This window comes from Thunnus maccoyii, chromosome 24 (genome assembly GCF_910596095.1).
Source record: "Thunnus maccoyii chromosome 24, fThuMac1.1, whole genome shotgun sequence".
Taxonomy (NCBI): domain Eukaryota; kingdom Metazoa; phylum Chordata; class Actinopteri; order Scombriformes; family Scombridae; genus Thunnus; species Thunnus maccoyii.
Window position 1 is genome coordinate 1,344,780 of NC_056556.1, and position 17,577 is coordinate 1,362,356.

At 38.3% G+C, this 17,577-nt stretch overlaps 2 protein-coding genes across 3 annotated transcripts in view; one reads left to right on the forward strand and one right to left on the reverse strand.

The window, feature by feature from the left end:
- The window catches only part of LOC121891678 (protein NLRC3-like), a 1,105,688-nt gene that overhangs the window by 786,215 nt on the left and 301,896 nt on the right, over window positions 1–17,577 (reverse strand). The gene's annotated exons all lie outside the window — the stretch shown is intronic.
- The window catches only part of LOC121891674 (NLR family CARD domain-containing protein 3-like), a 111,523-nt gene that overhangs the window by 89,085 nt on the left and 4,861 nt on the right, over window positions 1–17,577 (forward strand). For both annotated transcript variants that reach the window (XR_006094116.1, XM_042404194.1), the window contains one exon: window positions 17,451–17,497. Coding sequence is in view for 1 of the 2 variants with exons in the window: in XM_042404194.1 (XP_042260128.1) it covers window positions 17,451–17,497 (47 nt within the window). In the remaining variant the exon portion in view is untranslated. The remainder of the gene's footprint in view (window positions 1–17,450; window positions 17,498–17,577) is intronic.

Here is a 17,577-nt window from a genome sequence, read left to right on the forward strand (position 1 = left end):
AAATGTATCTGCAGTATCACCTGTTATGTCCAATAAAAAAAGGATCATAAATAATAATAGAAGCTTTCATTTGATCTTTATTGTCAGTTTCAGAAAAATGGCACTCTAACAATAACCTGTACATTCTTAATAGTTATATTGTTTATTCACACACAGTTTAGCGTAGGGTCAGTTTCTCATTTCTGCAACCTTCACACAACTCCGAATGAAAAGTCATATTTTGATATAAATCATGAACATTAATAGTTATATTTGGAAAATGTGCTTTGGACAAAAAGCAAGTGTTTTCTTCTCCAGGAAGAAAACACTTGCGCATGCGTCCGTCTGTCTTCTTCTGCTGTGAGAATCAGCAGGTCAGAGGTCAGAGGTCAGATCAGGTATGTGACGAGGAGCTGAGAGAGGAAACAAAGAGGAAAGTCAAAAGCTCACAGCTCAAAATCCAAACACAGACTGCACATAGAGCTGCAAGCATGGAGGAGAAACCATCACATCTACAGATCCAGGTACAGTTCTCCACTTTACTTTATCACAGAAAAACTAATTTTTCTCTTTTTCACTTCATTTGAAAGATGAAGAAAACATCTGGACTCCTGCTGTCAAACTTCATCCAAACTAACAGCTGTTTTCTATTTCCATCATGCTGAACATGCAGGTTTGGAAAAACGAAATCTTTCTCCAAATGTCACCAAACAAGACTTTTACAGTCCGTTAAGAAACTCTTATTATCAGAAATAAACATGTGTCTGATTTTACAGTCCTGAACATTTTCACATGTTGGAAAATCAAACTTTATTTGTGTAGCAGCTTTACAATCCACATTTATGTTGAAATCTTAACCGTATATTTGCTTCTTTATTTCAGGGATTTTTGTATATTTGCTGCTTTTGTGTTCTTTTTATATCTGGATGTCTCTGCTTCTGATTGGGCATTTATCTTCAATCAAAAAGACAAATCACATCTGTTTCTGCTCTTACAATAATACTACTAATAATAATAAACTTTATTTGTGATGTCAAATGAAACCAAACCTTAACACTTAACAGATTTTTAACCTGTTTGAGTTTTTTTTTAGTATTTTATTATTTTATTTGTGTTCTGTGTTCTGTTTATTTATTTTACCTTATACAAATATTTGTGTTATTTAATTTATTTTTGTTTTACTCATCAATCTATTTTTTTTTACATTTTTATTACCAAAAACATTTTTTTCTGGACAAAAAGAGAAGAAAACAAATAAAAACATTGTGTTCAATCAGGAGGAGAACAATATGAAAAATTTCAAAAAGTACAATATATTTATGAAAATTAATAAAATAAAATAAAAGTGGAGAATAATTAAACATTTACACACAAATAAACATGTTTTTATCTTTTTGTCAACAGAAATATGTTTTTGAGAATAAATATCTCTAATTTACATTTATTTCAGTTTTTAAGAGTTTTATTAAGCAATAAATGTATAAAATACAGTTTAAAATGTGTCTCAGCTCTGCTTGTAGTTCCCGCTCATGTCCATCAGGTAGCGCCATTTGAGCAGAAACAGCAGCTGACAGATGAAACTCACTCAGTGGACTTTGTTGGGTTTTAAGGTTCTTATGTGTTTTATTTCACATCATTTCATATCAATAAACTAACATCTACAGTTGTTCTAATATAAATAATGTCAGGAACTACAGGACACAAACACATACTGTTGTTTCTTTGCTTTTTATTAACATTTAATAATCGATCAAGCTGTTTGATTATGTGTCTCCTCTTGTTTCGCTCTTTGTTCTCTTCGTTTATCAAACATTTCAATTAAGTTCTGAGAAAAAACAACAGCAAGTGACATCATCATGTTTCTGACGGGATCGATCACAACTTGTCAGTAAGTTGTGACGGATCGATCGATCGATTGGCTTCAGCGACTCCTGAATGAGTTCTGACCTCAGATCAGATGTGTTTCATGTTCCTGCAGATCAGGAAATGTTGATAAGAAATCTATAAAACAAACATTAGTGCTAAAATAATGCAGTAAATGTGTCATAATGTCAGTGTGAATATCTTATATATACTTACTAATCTGTGTTCATTAAACTGACAGCATGCTGTTTATCTTTTCACCAGCAGAGGGCGCCAAAGCTTCATCAATGAAGAGTAATACTCCACCTTTAATGCACCTATTAGACACATTCTAAGTGTACTGATCAATAATCAATCATTATTCCTCCAGTTATGATATGAAACACAAAGCAGCTATAAGTGAGTCACATGTGATAATAATAAAGATAAAGATGTGTCGAGGCTCCTCAATGATCCTGTTAAAAGTCACTTTGATCACAGTCTGATTTTTCTGAGCCGACTGACTGCAAGAACTACAACTACCCATGATGCCCTGCTCACTGAATCAGCCAATAGCAGGCCTCCAAAGGTAACGTGTCAGCGCTGAGGTCATCAGTGCGCAGACTCAGAGTTGTTTCACAACAACACTGCTGCTGTTTCCTGTTAAATATCAGACTGGAATTATTACATGAAAAATATCAACTGGTAAAAAGTCTGAACTGGTAATAAATGAGAAACAGCTTCAGCTTCTCTTGAACTTTCATCCTGTAAAATTCTTCCTTGTTGTTTTCTGCTAATTTCAACCTGAAACTAGTTAATAATATGATGCCAAACCTCAGCCCTTCCTTTAAAGATACTATTTAAGAAAATGACTCTTATTCAATTGTTTTATGGAAACATTTCACATCCTCAAGTGTAAATTTACTAACAAAAAACAATATTTGCTGTAATTTGAAAGCAAATAGAACATTATATGATCACTATCTCAACCTTCTTAAAGAAGAAACCCGTCAAAAGCATTAAAATCTGTAATATTGATCTTTATATAGATTTACCCTCTCACTCATCTCGTTTCTAACTAACTGCTTTATTTATTTTGGTTCTTTTTTCTTCCTTTTTTCACTTGTTAGATTCTCTTTGTGTTGAACTTTGTTCTGTATGTGTTGCTGTTTTCTTCTGTCATCACTGTTTATATTGTTGCATTGATTGAATAATTAATTTGATTGTAAAACAGGATCAGACAACTGAACAAACATCCTTTTTACATTTTATTGTAAAAGTGTGAAATAACAAAAAATAGCACAAATGTGGCAAAAGTTAAAGATGAAATCAATCATAAAAGAAGAAAAATGAATAATTTGATTGTACTGTTGGATTTAATTTATGATATTTTTAATAGAGGTTTTTTGTAATAAAATGTACTAGATAAAAAAGACAATAAAAATATTTAAATTATATATTTTTAATAGTTCTATTTTTGTTCTGAACTGCAGACATCATGAAAACCAAACAACACATTTTTAATATGAATGAAAAATGCTACAACAAATATACATCTGGAGAAATCTTTCCAAAAACAACAGTAGAGGACAAAAAGACAACAGAGTCAACAGAAAGAGATTCATATCAATGTCACTTTAATTTCTGATAATGTTTTGTTAGAGCATCGATAGAAAGGTTTGAAGCAGACGTTTGTTTGTAATGTAAAAAAAGTCTTTCCATGTTTATATTATCCTAAACTTCTCCTGCACTACATTTCAGAGTGAACTAATGTAATGAGGTCATGTAATGATTCAACATTTTGTTTAAATAATGTTAATTCAAACTTCCAACTGAAGAACAGGAGCTGAAAATGCTCTGCTGTGCTGCCAGCTGCTTGCTGGGATTATACCAGTTTAATGTTCACTAATTGGGAAACCAGATGCACAAATGTCATTCTATTTTCTGAGTAAGATGTCACTGATCTTAAGGTTTGGTTCCACAAAGGAGGATGAATGATGATTATATGATGTTGATGGTTACTCTGGAAATGCTGTTTCATCTGGACTCTAAGATTTCAATCTCAGGTCTCATTATTATTATTATTGTCAGGTCTCAGCTGCTCAGAACTGAAACATTTCCAGAAATGACATCAATAACCAGCAGATGTCATATTGTTTTAACTTTTTTCATGTTTCAATGGTAAAATAATGATTGTTCCAACATGCTCATGAAGACTTAAAACTTGGTGGTATTAAACTATTAAAAACACAGCAATGAGCCATAGTGTTGCACTGGGTGACATGTTCCTTCATTCCAGTGAAAATGGCCTCTGTAGTTCATGTTGAGTCACCGTCCTGCTGCTGTAAATACTCACTAGAGCACCAAATCCACATCTGGAAGTTACGGCAGCGCGTTGCTGCCACCATGACAAAAAAACTGCTCAGTTTCCCCACATAAGCAGAAAACTTTCTCCTCAACCACACACACAGCTGAGCTCCTATAAGCATGCATGAATGAGTGGAGTCCTTGTTGTATTTGTGCTGGCAGCTGCTCCTGGCCGGGATCACAGAGCGTTTATACACATGAAGAGCTGAAAAATGATGCTTACTTTTCATCAGCGTTGATTCAAAATGTAGCAGGTAGACAACAAAGACAGAGAGGCTACATGAACAGAGATTCAGCAGCGGCAAATATTACTATGAAGTCAATTTCACACCAAGATGTGAATATGATGAGGGAGCGGAGGGACAAAATAATAGAAACACCTACTGTAATAAAATACATAGTCGCGCATGAATACTGCCTTTGTAAAGTTCATGATGTTTACTTTTTAAAATGAATACACTATATTGTAGATAGTTTCTGTTATTTAGTCATTTTATCAGTAACATATATGTTTGTTTTTATATATTTTGATGCTACAACAGTCTCAGATTATCTCAGGTCTCAGTTATTGAACTGAAGCGTACACGGATCTCTCTTCTTCCTCAACTCTACATGTTTTCACTACAGCTTTAAGCATAATTGCATCATATCTTTGCAACAGTGGTGAAAATGTGCTGCTGTGTGTTTCAGGTGTGTTTGTCTGCTTTCTGCAACTTTCTGTAAGAGTTGTTTTTCAGATAAGAGTTCAGAGTACGGACCAGGAGGACGCTTCACTATAACACATAGAACTGACTGTAAAGTTTTCCAGGTTGGCTGAGAGACTAAGAACAAGACTTTCTAATGAGTTATAATGAAGTTCAGGTCTAGAGTTGATAATTAGGCTGCAACTCCACCTCCTCGGCCAGTGTCTGGAGGAATGTGAGTATTAATATGACTGGGAGGACTGGATTCATTTAGGCTGACATATTCTTCACAGCCAGGTTTCACTAAGACAATAAATCAATACGATGATCTGAGATCAGATCATTTATTAATATGGCTTTAGATGACAGAGATCTAATGTTTAAGAGTCCACATTTAATTCTCCTGTTTTGTTGTACTATTGCAGTGTTGGTGTTAATTTTTATTAGATTTTTATGAATGAATCCTCTTCTGTTTCCTTTAGATTGAACTGGTTTAACTGGTTTCTATATGGTTTTGGTGGGTAACTGCTCTGTGGGAATGAGGACTGAACGGCCACAAATACAAAGCCTGGTGGTTAAGAATTCCTGATGTGACTGTGTGTTTCAGTTAAACAATGACTCATAATAAAACTATAATAGTAGAATCCTGACATCAGATCCTGATACAGAAACTGGACTTTGATGCTCAAGTTGTTTGATGAAGGATTATAATTCATGTTTATTGAGGCGTCTGTAGGTCAGTAATAATTTTTATCAGTTATTTTATAACACAATGAAGTCAATGATCTGCCAGTTAAATGTCTTTAATCTCATAAATCTAAATGTAACGTTTAGCTTCTCTTCACATGAATGTCATGATGAGTTATTATTTCTAACAGCACACAGTTAAACACTGAGAAACCATCAGTACAACAATAAATATACAAACACATGAAGAATAAATGAGTGACAAACATCCATAAAGTGTCATCATGTTGTGAGTCTTCCTACCTGTCCCTCCTCCTCTACAGGTGGAGCTCTGACTCGTTCCAGGAAACAGCTCGCCCTTGGCAAACACTTTTCTGACAGACGTGGAGTGGAGAGTCTTTGTCTTCAGCAGTTTGGATGTTAACTGTAAGTTTGCTTTGTTTCATAGTTGAACTTTCTCTTTAGTAAGTTCAGGGTTTGTTTCTTGTTGTATGATGTTTTTATTTCATCAGAAAGTTTGGAGAACTCTCATGTTGGAAGATAAATCTACATGTTGTTAAATGATTGATTTACTGGAATCAAACAATATTAATGAACAGCTGATGATTATTTCCTTTCTTCAGCTCTCACAAATCAAACTAAATCTACTTTTTTAAGGTTGTTTCCAGCAGCGTTAAGTCAGACACTACAGTAAAGGCCTGCTACTGTTTCCTGTGGAAGCTTTAAATCAAATGTATTGTATTGACTGATGTGGAGGGACAGTCAGAGGACGTCATCAAGTTCAATGTTGCTACAATAACATGCATACAGTCCACTTGTGTTCTTGCTTTATAATGACTTATTACTGGTATATGCATTTACGCTTGGGACACACAAGATGCGTGAACCTCAGCAGTGCGTGTGCGTCGCTGAACTGCTGCGTGTCTCACGCTTGTAGCATTCACACTGCGTGACGCGCGTTGTTCTCAGCAGAAACAGACAGGGAAAACGAGAAAGATAGGGCTGCCAGTGGCAGAAGCGCCGCAGCAGACACGCATCCAGTGTGTCCCAGGTGTTAGACAGGAGCTGATGATGTGTGTATTTATTGCTTCATATATCTTTGTAATCAGAGTTCAAGAGAGTTCCATGAGAGAAATAACTCTGTCAGTCATTATGAGATTCAAGTGAAGAGAAGATGAAGAATGTTACATTTAGACCAGAGGATTTAAAGTCTGAGCATTAGTAATGTCAACATGAACAAAAGTTCATATTCATGGATTTTTTCACTATTATTATTGTTCTTTGTTCCTTGTCTTAATTTGATTTGGGGAATAATTGTGCTCTCAGTTACTTTAGAATCTCTTCTCTTCAGTGTGGACAGAAGGAACAATTACAACAACCAGTAACTCTTTCAACATTCATGAGGACATGTCAGTATTGTTTCATGACAGACTTGAAAAATGTGAACCGTCCTTTAAGACCTGATGCTGGGCAGTAGAAGAGGTGCCTTGGGCATGTCTGGAAGGAAACTGATAACAATATAGTTCTCTGCTACTAAGCCTGAAATATTCATTAAAGACACAAATAGGCATCAGAAAAGTGTATAAATAACTGAAGAAAGAAGAATTAGCTAATATCCCCAAAAATGTTTTAGCAGTTTTTCTTCAACCTGTTCCATCTTGCCTTCACTATCAGTAAACACTTTGACAGATTTTTTGGCTGTTAAAGCACCTTGTAAATTCTGTTTTTAAAGATTCTATATAAATAAAGTTATTCTTATTATATTATTAGTTGAAACTGAGCCTCACTATCAACCTCTATTAAAGATGTTTTAAATGAACACTAAATAAAATAACGCCCTCTAATATCAAAAGGTTTCTTGTACTGTCTGTCCAGACAGCTACTGTATACTGTGACTTCCTGTTCATTGACATGTCTGTTGGTCAAAGTATTACCATGGTTACACACAGTATTGGCAGTGTTTTACATTAATGGTTTGTAACAAGTGAGCTCCCCCTGGTGGTCAGTGAGTTGTACAGCTGGCCTCAGTGTTCCTGTCAGTCTACAATGATCCTGTAGGATGGATCACAGTTCATGTTAATGTGTGACAGAGTCTGAGTTTTGTATTAAATAAGAGACTCACGAAGAGAGAATGTCTTTCTGTAACATGATATGCATCAGACCGAGAGCAGCAGCTTCTCCAGTTTTATACAGCAGTCTGTACAACAACACACACAGGAAACAGCATGTTTCTGATCATATTCTGACATCTTCCACCTTACATGGTTCTGAACCCAGATTATCAGACAAAGGAAGAAGACTCAGAGAATCATCATCACATATATAGTAAACAAAACCCAGACAGTTGTAAGTGAAGCAAAGCTTTCATATAAGGTGTTATGATAGTGCTGACTCATAATGTATAAAGAGAATGTCATGTGTTTTCCACCACAAGTTTCTTTATCAGTCAGACAGTGAGGAGAGAGCAGAAATCATTCAATGTGAAGAGTTTCAAACTTTATTCAACTTTACTGTGTTGATCTTGTTCTTGTTGATATGTCAGCAATAACAGGAAGTGGTCACTGAAACCTGCAGAGCAGCAGAGACAGAGAAGATAGTGATGATCACGTCCAACCAATCAGGAGCATCTGTATGAGCACATGTTAGCGTTTAGTTTTAGAGTGATGATTGATCCTTTCATCAGTTGTGATTGTCGACAGATCATCGCTCTCAACCTGCAGCAAAGTCTCTACTTCCTGTGTGAGTGTTTTTCTTACAGTCGACTGAGTTAAATTCACTTTATTTTATTTATTTATTGGAACTACAAGATACAATTATGCACAGGCAGCAATTCACTGTATTTAGTGTTTGTAGAGAAACGCTCATTTACAACAGCTGTCCACAGGCGGCTTTCTTACAAAGTTAAAAAGAAAGAAAATCAAACTCCAGGTGTGTCTATACAGGGGTGTTAGGTGTGAGAGCAGTGTTGTTTCTCTTTCAGCCATGATTTTACACCTCTGTTGAAAACATTAACATTGTGTTGCATTTTCAGCTCCATAGTTTTGCTCCTTTAACAGAAAAGACTGATTGTCCAGATGAGGTTTTGTGCAATGTGACAGTTAGTGTTTGTTGAGGCTCGTGTGCTGACTCTGCTGGAGTGCTGCTGTCTTCTAACAAACTGTGTGAGGAAATAGCTGCTAACCAACCAATCAGAGCTCAAACAGCAGTCAAACTATATTTATACTAAACTTATATTGATATACATGTTTATATATATATATATATATATATATATATATATACAAATGAGAGAATCAAAGTAAATACAGTTGTCATTTCAGTTTGATGCCAGTTAAATGTTCCATCTCTGTAACAGGGTGTGATGATCAATGGTGTCAAATGCAGCACTAAGATCTAACAAGACCAGTACAATCCTTTGTCTGATGCAGTCAGCAGATCATCAGTAACTTTCAGCAGCTCTAAATCCTGACTGAAACCTGCAGTTAGTACAACACAATGTTCAGTGATGGAGATGTTAACATTATGGAAAATGACGAGCCTGGTTTTATTATCTACTACAGTAATTCTCACTGGAAATGATGGATACAGGAGATTATATGAGCTAAATGGACGAGAGGCAGCGGATCAATTGATCGGGGTCTTTTCATGCTGATAGTGAGGACAGTGAGACAGAATGGATCCTACAGTCTGACAGGCAGTTATGTAAGTTTCATCAGTCTAGAGACGACAAACACAAACCGTACAGCCTTGATTCTTAGAGAATTAGAATATATATATATGTATATACATTGAGTTATTACAAGAAGAAACAAGGAAAGAGATCTATGTTCTGTTGACAACTTTAGTTAATACAACAAATACAAAATACCTCAAACCTACAAATATCATATATTTTTCGGTGTTTTTAAGGCACAATTTTGCTCCAATACAAGAAAAAACGGATGGAAGTGATTTCTGATCGATACGTTACCAGAGGACAAATCTTCCAAATCAAATAAAATATTCAAGCAGTAGAGTGTTAATATGATGTTTTATAATTATATCTATCATAATTACAGTTCCACACGTGACAATAAATAGTCAGTAACTGAAGATACTGAGCAGGTGACAGAATAAAGTGTAACACCGGATGCGGGTCACTGTGACGTCACACAACTCTCTCCCCGCCTATTTCCTGCCTACATTTACGTTCTTTCTCTGACATGATGGCGCAGATTCTTTTCTCCATCTAAAGGTAATGTAACCGACAGTTTCAGTGTTTGACTCTTTAATGGCTCTTTGTTCATGTTGTTAGTGCTAACTGCTGTTAGCTTAGCTCCTCTAGAAACAGCAGAACTTTGATAAAAGTCCACTCGGGACGTTTATCGGCCATTATTTAAACCGTTTCTGCCTGTTTCAGGTCGCTGTTATATCCGCGGATCGGGCGGACCGGGTTATAAAAATGAACATTGTGATTAATAACACGAGACACAGCAGCGTAACTTCATTGATTATTGAAATCTCTAGACGCGCCGACAGGATCTGAGGTTAATTAGTGATAATGAATGTTAGTTAATGTTAATTAGTGTTTATGAATTTTGTGAGTTCTTCTACACACAGTCCAGGTTCAGACAGTGAGACTGTTTGGAGTAAAGCAGCGTCCTCCTGATCAATCCTGAGCTCCATCACAGCTGTCTGATCATTTAAAGTTTCATTCTGTTTCTCTGTCCTGTCAACTTTATAACTACAGTTTTTAGTTTTGCTGCTTAAATGTCCCACGATATCTGCTGCAGTGACGTCACATGGAAACATTTAGTTCCCGCGTCTCTAATCTTTAAAGTAAATCATTAAAGAAACTCTCACACATCAATACAACACTCAGTAAAGCTGGAGAGCAGTGAATTCTACAGGGACCATAGAGGAGTGAAATATAGAGCTGTTTCTATTTCTACTACAGGATATTTAGGATGTGACAGGAGAAATGATGTAAAGGATGATTTGTGTTTCCTCTCCAGATGAAGGTAGAAAGTGTGTTTGACTGATGTGGATGTGACTTCAGCAGCATGGATCAGTGTGAGGACAGAGAGGAGGGAGTCCCTCCCTCTAAACGCTCTCGGTGTGGGGAACATGACAGCCAGACCAAAGCTCAGAGGTGAGATGAGGATCTCTAACTGTCCATCACTGTTCTCCTCCATCATTATTCACACTCAAAGCTCTGTGTATGTTGTATAGAAGCTCAGAGCTGCCAAGACCAGATTTTGCTGAACCTGAACCTGGACCTGAAACTGAACCCAGCTGTGTGTCCTTCAAGAGCGACTGGTCAAAGGATCATATTATTAACTTTAAACAAAGTCATTCATCTGATCAAAAGTAAGTTGTTCTCAGTATTAAAATGGGACAATATGAGCAAAAATCTAAGTCAGTATAAATAGCTCTCAGCTGAATTATTTGACATATGGATCATTTGTTGATATTTCTGATGTGAGTAAGTTTAGCTCCATAAGAGATCCATAATGTTGGTAATTAGATAATTTCAGTTTGTTGCTGTTTCAATTAAAATTCAAATTGGAAATATTTTAAAGAATAATTCACTTCTGAAATGATGAATTCTATTGATTCATGATCATTTTATAGTGATGATGGACAGAGAAGATCAGTGTGAATGTTAGAGTGGATATGAGGGAAGGACCCCTCATCAGAGTTCACAAAAAATGCCTTTAATATATAATAACATTAAAGATGACAACTGAGAATAAAAACCCCAACACTCATTTACCACAAGCTGAGATTTAAGGAGTTCATGCATCTGTGTCTCTGGCTGAGTGTCAGCTTCACTCCTCCAGGTGCTGCACAGGCACTGAATATAGCTCTACTCATACAGTTAATCATGCTTAAGTTTGACAGTGAATTCATATAAAACTACCTCAATACTACTGTGTTGTGTACAGTAGGTGTATTAAATCACTGACCGATGTAGTCTCAGTGTGTTCTGGGTGCTGAGCAGAATTTATCTTGGGTTTCTATCAGGAGGAAGCTGGACAAACCTGAACCCAGCTGTGTGTCTATGAAGAGTGATCAGTCTATGGGTTGTCCTTATAACTTCAAAGATGGACGCCACTCTGATGTTCACAGGTGAAGATTTCAAACTGATAACAGAAACAGATTGATGTGTTTTCATCAGACTCTTATCAGATCTCCTGTTTTTAAACCTTTACTGAGTCAGACGAACTTCTCTGAGCAGCGTTCACACTCACACAGTCAAGGAGGAGGACTCAGAGGTTCCCATTGGTCAGTCTGCCCAGCAGCATCAAACACACCTGGACTCCATATTTATGGTCTGTACATGTACAACAACTACTTTTACTTCTATTCTGTTCACAATCGTCTCCATGCTGCACTTTGTAGACCAGTGGATTGTCAGTCTGTCCAACATGGATCTGATGTTTGCTTCATGATTTTAGTTTGTATTATTCATATACTATTCTGTTCCAGCTGCTGGAGGAGAACATTGTCACTTTTGTGAAGAATGAGCTGAACAAGATGCAGAAGATTCTGCAGAGTCCAGATTACCCAGAATGCTTAGAGCATCAAAGGGAGGATGAGGAGGCATTAGACAGTGAGGAAGAAGAGCAGAGGAGGAGCAGCAGAGAGGCATTTCTGAAGATCACACTGCACTTCCTGAGGAGAATGAAGCAGGAGGAGCTGGCTGACCGTCTGCAGAACAGTAAGAGGATTTCTATAAAGATTTAACATGTTGGATGAATGAGACATTTACTGAAGTCTCAAAAGAAGGAGGAACATATGGCTATATATGCATTCTGTAAACATTTTCTTTATTGATTATCAATAATTATTGATCATATTTATTGTCTGGTCATTCAGAAACTCCTGCTCCAGTTAGTCAACGTGAACTTAAATCTAACCTGAAGAAGAAGTTCCAGTGTGTGTTTGAGGGGATTGCTAAAGCAGGAAACCCAACCCTTCTGAATCAGATTTACACAGAGCTCTACATCATAGAGGGAGGGACTGCAGAGGTCAATGATGAACATGAGGTCAGACAGATTGAAACATCATCCAGGAAACCAGACAGACCAGAAAAAACAATCAGACAAGAAGACATCTTTAAAACCTCACCTGGAGGAGATGAACCAATCAGAACAGTGATGACAAAGGGAGTGGCTGGCATTGGTAAAACAGTCTTAACACAGAAGTTCACTCTGGACTGGGCTGAAGACAAGGCCAACAAGGACATACACTTCACATTTCCCTTCACTTTCAGAGAGCTGAATGTGCTGAAAGAGAAAAAGTACAGCTTGGTGGAACTTGTTCATCACTTCTTTACTGAAACCAAAGAAGCAGGAATCTGCAGGTTTGAAGAGTTCCAGGTTGTGTTCATCTTTGACGGTCTGGATGAGTGTCGACTTCCTCTGGACTTCCACAACAATGAGATCATGACTGATGTTACAGAGTCCACCTCAGTTGATGTGCTGCTGACAAACCTCATCAGTGGGAAACTGCTTCCCTCTGCTCGCCTCTGGATAACCACACGACCTGCAGCAGCCAATCAGATCCCTCCTGAGTGTGTTGGCATGGTGACAGAGATCAGAGGGTTCACTGACCCACAGAAGGAGGAGTACTTCAGGAAGAGATTCAGAAATAAGAAGCAGGCCAGCAGAATCATCTCCCACATTGAGACATCACGAAGCCTCCACATCATGTGCCACATCCCAGTCTTCTGCTGGATCACTGCTACAGTTCTGGAGGATGTGTTGGGAAGCAGAGAGGGAGGAGAGCTGCCCAAGACCCTGACTGAGATGTACATCCACTTCCTTGTGGTTCAGTCCAAACTGAGGAATATCAAGTATGATGGAGGAGCTGAGACAGATCCACACTGGAGTCCAGAGAGTAGGAAGATGATTGAGTCTCTGGGAAAACTGGCTTTTGAGCAGTTGCAGAAAGGCAATCTGATCTTCTATGAATCAGACCTGACAGAGTGTGGCATTGACATCAGAGCAGCCTCAGTGTGCTCAGGAGTGTTCACACAGATCTTTAGAGAGGAGAGAGGGTTGTACCAAGACAAGGTTTTCTGCTTCGTCCATCTGAGCGTTCAGGAGTTTCTGGCTGCTCTTCATGTCCATCTGACATTCATCAAGTCTGGAGTCAATCTGCTGGCAGGAGAGCAAACAACATCCCAGAAGTCTGAAACTAAACAAGAATCTGCAGAGACACACCACTACCAGAGTGCTGTGGACAAGGCCTTACAGAGTCCAAATGGACACCTGGACTTGTTCCTCCGCTTCCTCCTTGGTCTTTCACTGCAGACCAATCAGACTCTCCTACAAGGCCTTCTTACACAGACAGGAAGTAGCTCACAGACCTATCAGGAAACAGTTGAGTACATCAAGAAAAAAATCGAGATGCATCCCACTCCAGAGAGAAGCATCAATCTGTTCCACTGTCTGAATGAGCTGAATGATCGTTCTTTGGTGGAGGAGATCCAAACGTACCTGAGATCAGGAAGACTTTCCACAGATAAACTGTCTCCTGCTCAGTGGTCAGCTCTGGTCTTCATCTTACTGTCATCAGAAAAAGATCTGGACGTGTTTGACCTGAAGAAATACTTTGTTTCAGAGGAGGCTCTTCTGAGGCTGCTGCCAGTGGTCAAAGCCTCCAATAAAGCTCTGTAAGTACCTTATTTTCTCTTTATTTACCTCAACTGCGGAGGGTACCAGGCCTTTATTGGAAGCAGGCTTATATTAGAGAGAGGCCCTTATTCCTAATTCCCCCTGTTTGATAAGTATATTTCCTCATATTTTAGTACGAAGCCTCCCTGTTCGCTCTGTTAATTTTTTGTTACTGCATTATTCTATTAATAAAATTAAAGCCTTCATTTCCCGACTTTTATTGTGATACATTACACAAACATTTCAATTTAACAAACGTGTGAAGTATGACCGGTCAAGTACCGGAAGGGAAATATGGCCAGTGTCAGTGTTAAAAGCTAAACAAATGAGGTAACGTTACGCTGGATATAAACATTAATAGCCAGTTAACAGCACAGCCAAATATCAAATATCAATCAGCTGTCTCTCAAGCTTCAAGCTAACTTTCTTCCTCCCACCTCCAGCTAGCCGTACTCTCCTCTTGTCAGGTAACAGCAGCTCACACTTTTTTTCCAGTATCTGATTCTTTTCGGGTCAGTGTCACAATGTCTTGCAGCTTTCGCTCCTTAATTTTCCACCACATATTGCAAAACTCCCTTTTTGAATTTGACGTCAAACTTCCGTCTGGTGGGTGCCATGTTCGCTCTCTACAGTGTTGTGTCATTGGTGTTATGAAAGATTTAGTCACTGACACTTGCACAGGTCCTTATGGTACTTCAAACATAGCTACCTCCATCTTGGCACTTGTACATTACTACAAAACACAGTCACATTATAACAGGCACCAAAAGGAGCGGGGCGGACATTTCTTTTCATTTGATAACGTCAAAAGTTAAGTTAGGCTTTGCTGTCAGTTTCCCAACTCATTTAAAAAAGACGAGAGAAAAAGAGAGAGAGGGGGCTAGAGAGTGAAGGAAGAGATGGAGCTGGTAAGAGAGCAGTGAATCAGATCAATTAAAAAAATATGTAATTGTTTCAGAGCTTTTACTTTCTAGAGCACAAATAAACATACCCACATCCCTGCACACCACCGTACAACCCTGCAGTGGTGCGCAGCAACACCTGATTTGGTCTGAATAAGGCCTTAATCCATCCTTGTTTTTTCCCTCCCCGGCCCGTATTAGGGGCCGGCCTTTATTTGTTCATGTTGTCCACACCCGAGGGCCTTTACTGGAGACCAGGCTTTTAATTTAATACCGGTCACTATTAGAGAAAATAGGGTACACAGATAGTTGGATATATTCATCATATTTAAATACTCTACTATCTACAAAATGAATAATCTCTTACATTTTATATTCCTGTTATTTCCTCTCCAGGCTAAATGGTTGTAACCTCTCAGAGAGAAGCTGCGCAGCTCTGTCCTCAGTTCTCGGCTCTCAGTCCTCTAGTCTGAGAGAGCTGGATCTGAGTAACAACAACCTACAGGATTCAGGAGTGAAGTTGTTGTCTGGAGGACTGGAAAATCCACACTGTACACTGGAAACTCTTAGGTCAGGATTCATCAACCTGTTCAAAAGATGACCATTTCTAATCTGAATGATTTTACAGATTTCTTGTAAATGTGGCTATAAACGGTGTACCTGGTAAGCCAAGTATTTACAGGGCTCAGGCTAAAAAGCAGAGTTGTCTGTCTGATGGACACTTTGGTGAACCACTGTCACCAAGTCACAATTTATGGAAGGAGGCTCCTTGATTTTGTGTAGTTAGACTTCAACATACCAAACCTGAAAAGTGCACACAGCACTCTGATAAAAGTATGCCTTTATTCTTTCTTTTGGAAAAATCTTCTCTCTTCATAAACACATTTGAATGTTATAAACATTTACATTGCAATGACAAGGTAAAAACAGTTAGTTAGTTTGGAGACAGTTTGTTGTTTTATCTGACCTCACACAGCAGTACTCTCAGACTGTCTGACCTGAGTTGTTTGATGTGTTTGCAGCCTGTCAGGATGTCTGATCACAGAGGAAGGCTGTGCCTCTCTGGCCTCAGCTCTGAGCTCCAACCCCTCCCATCTGAGAGAGCTTGACCTGAGATACAATCATCTAGGAGACTCAGGAGAGAGGCTGCTGTCTGCTGGACTTGAGGATCCACACTGGAGGCTGGACACTCTCAGGTACGTCCGACGATGTTTGGCGAGCACCGGACATTTGGTATGGGCTGTTAGCTGAGCTGCTGCTAACACTTGTCCAGTTTATTTCTCTTATAACTGTATATCCAGACGTTCGGCAGGTTTCTACCAGGAGCCAAATTATCCGCAGAGGGCTCCTCCTCTCCGAAAACAAACGTACACACAGATTAAAATCATTCAAAATACTAATTAAAGCTGTTTCACCTAAAAAATCTATGTTTTTCCAACAATGTTCGGTGAGCACCTGACATCCTGGGGGGGCTGTTAGCCGAGCTGCTGCTAATGCTGTCAACATTTGTCCAGTTTATTTCTCTGATAACTTAAGATCCAGATGTCCAATGACTAAAATCCTTCATCCGGCTAAAAAATATAGTTAAAAACGTCCAAAATTTATCACAGAGATGTGGCTTAAAACTGAATTAAAACTGGCGTCTGGTAAATGTTCTTATCCGAAGCCACACCAGAGAGAGGAGGAAAAAGGGTGGACAAGTGTGTTGGTATGTGTGTAAGCATGGGGGGAGAGGAGAAAGAAAGAAAATTTGAGATAGATAGAAAACTAGTGATAGGATTGTCCCAACTCATCAAAATAAACTGAGATTTAATTGTGGTAACATAGTCTCTTTTTTTTCCAAGGAAAATTCTTTAAATCCAGTGTTTTCTGAGACTTGAGGAGATGATAAAAGAATGTAACTGCCTTTTAGTCTGTGTCATAAATTCCACTTTCTGACACAGTTGGAGGTCTCTGGAAGTAGAATGGGAGGAAGATTAGTTCTGTGAAGCATCAGACTAACACTTAAATGTTGAAGGGACTTTCAGTTTACATTTTAGGCAATTCCAAATCAAAGTTGAATAACATCTATATTTTTGAGGTCAAAGGTTATTGTTGATTAAGCACAGACCATATTTGGGCTTTCAGAGACATTCAGCTGAAGAAAAAGGGGGCACTGGATCTCCTACAGCAGGATTGGGATACTGGATTCAGATTGGATAAAAGTCTATCAAAACACAACACCACATTTGAACAGAATAATAAAACAGTAGAGTAGAGCGATGTACATCGTCCATGTTTGCATGCTGAAAGAGAACGTGCTGCTCTGACCCCCCTCCTCCTTTCAGGCTGCAGCCTGCTGGAGTCCGATGGTTGACACCAGGTCTGAGGAAGTGTAAGTGTGTTTTTCATTTGATTCATGAAAACAAAGCAAACTTCAAACCGTGAGATCACTCATTCACATCCTACTGAGGA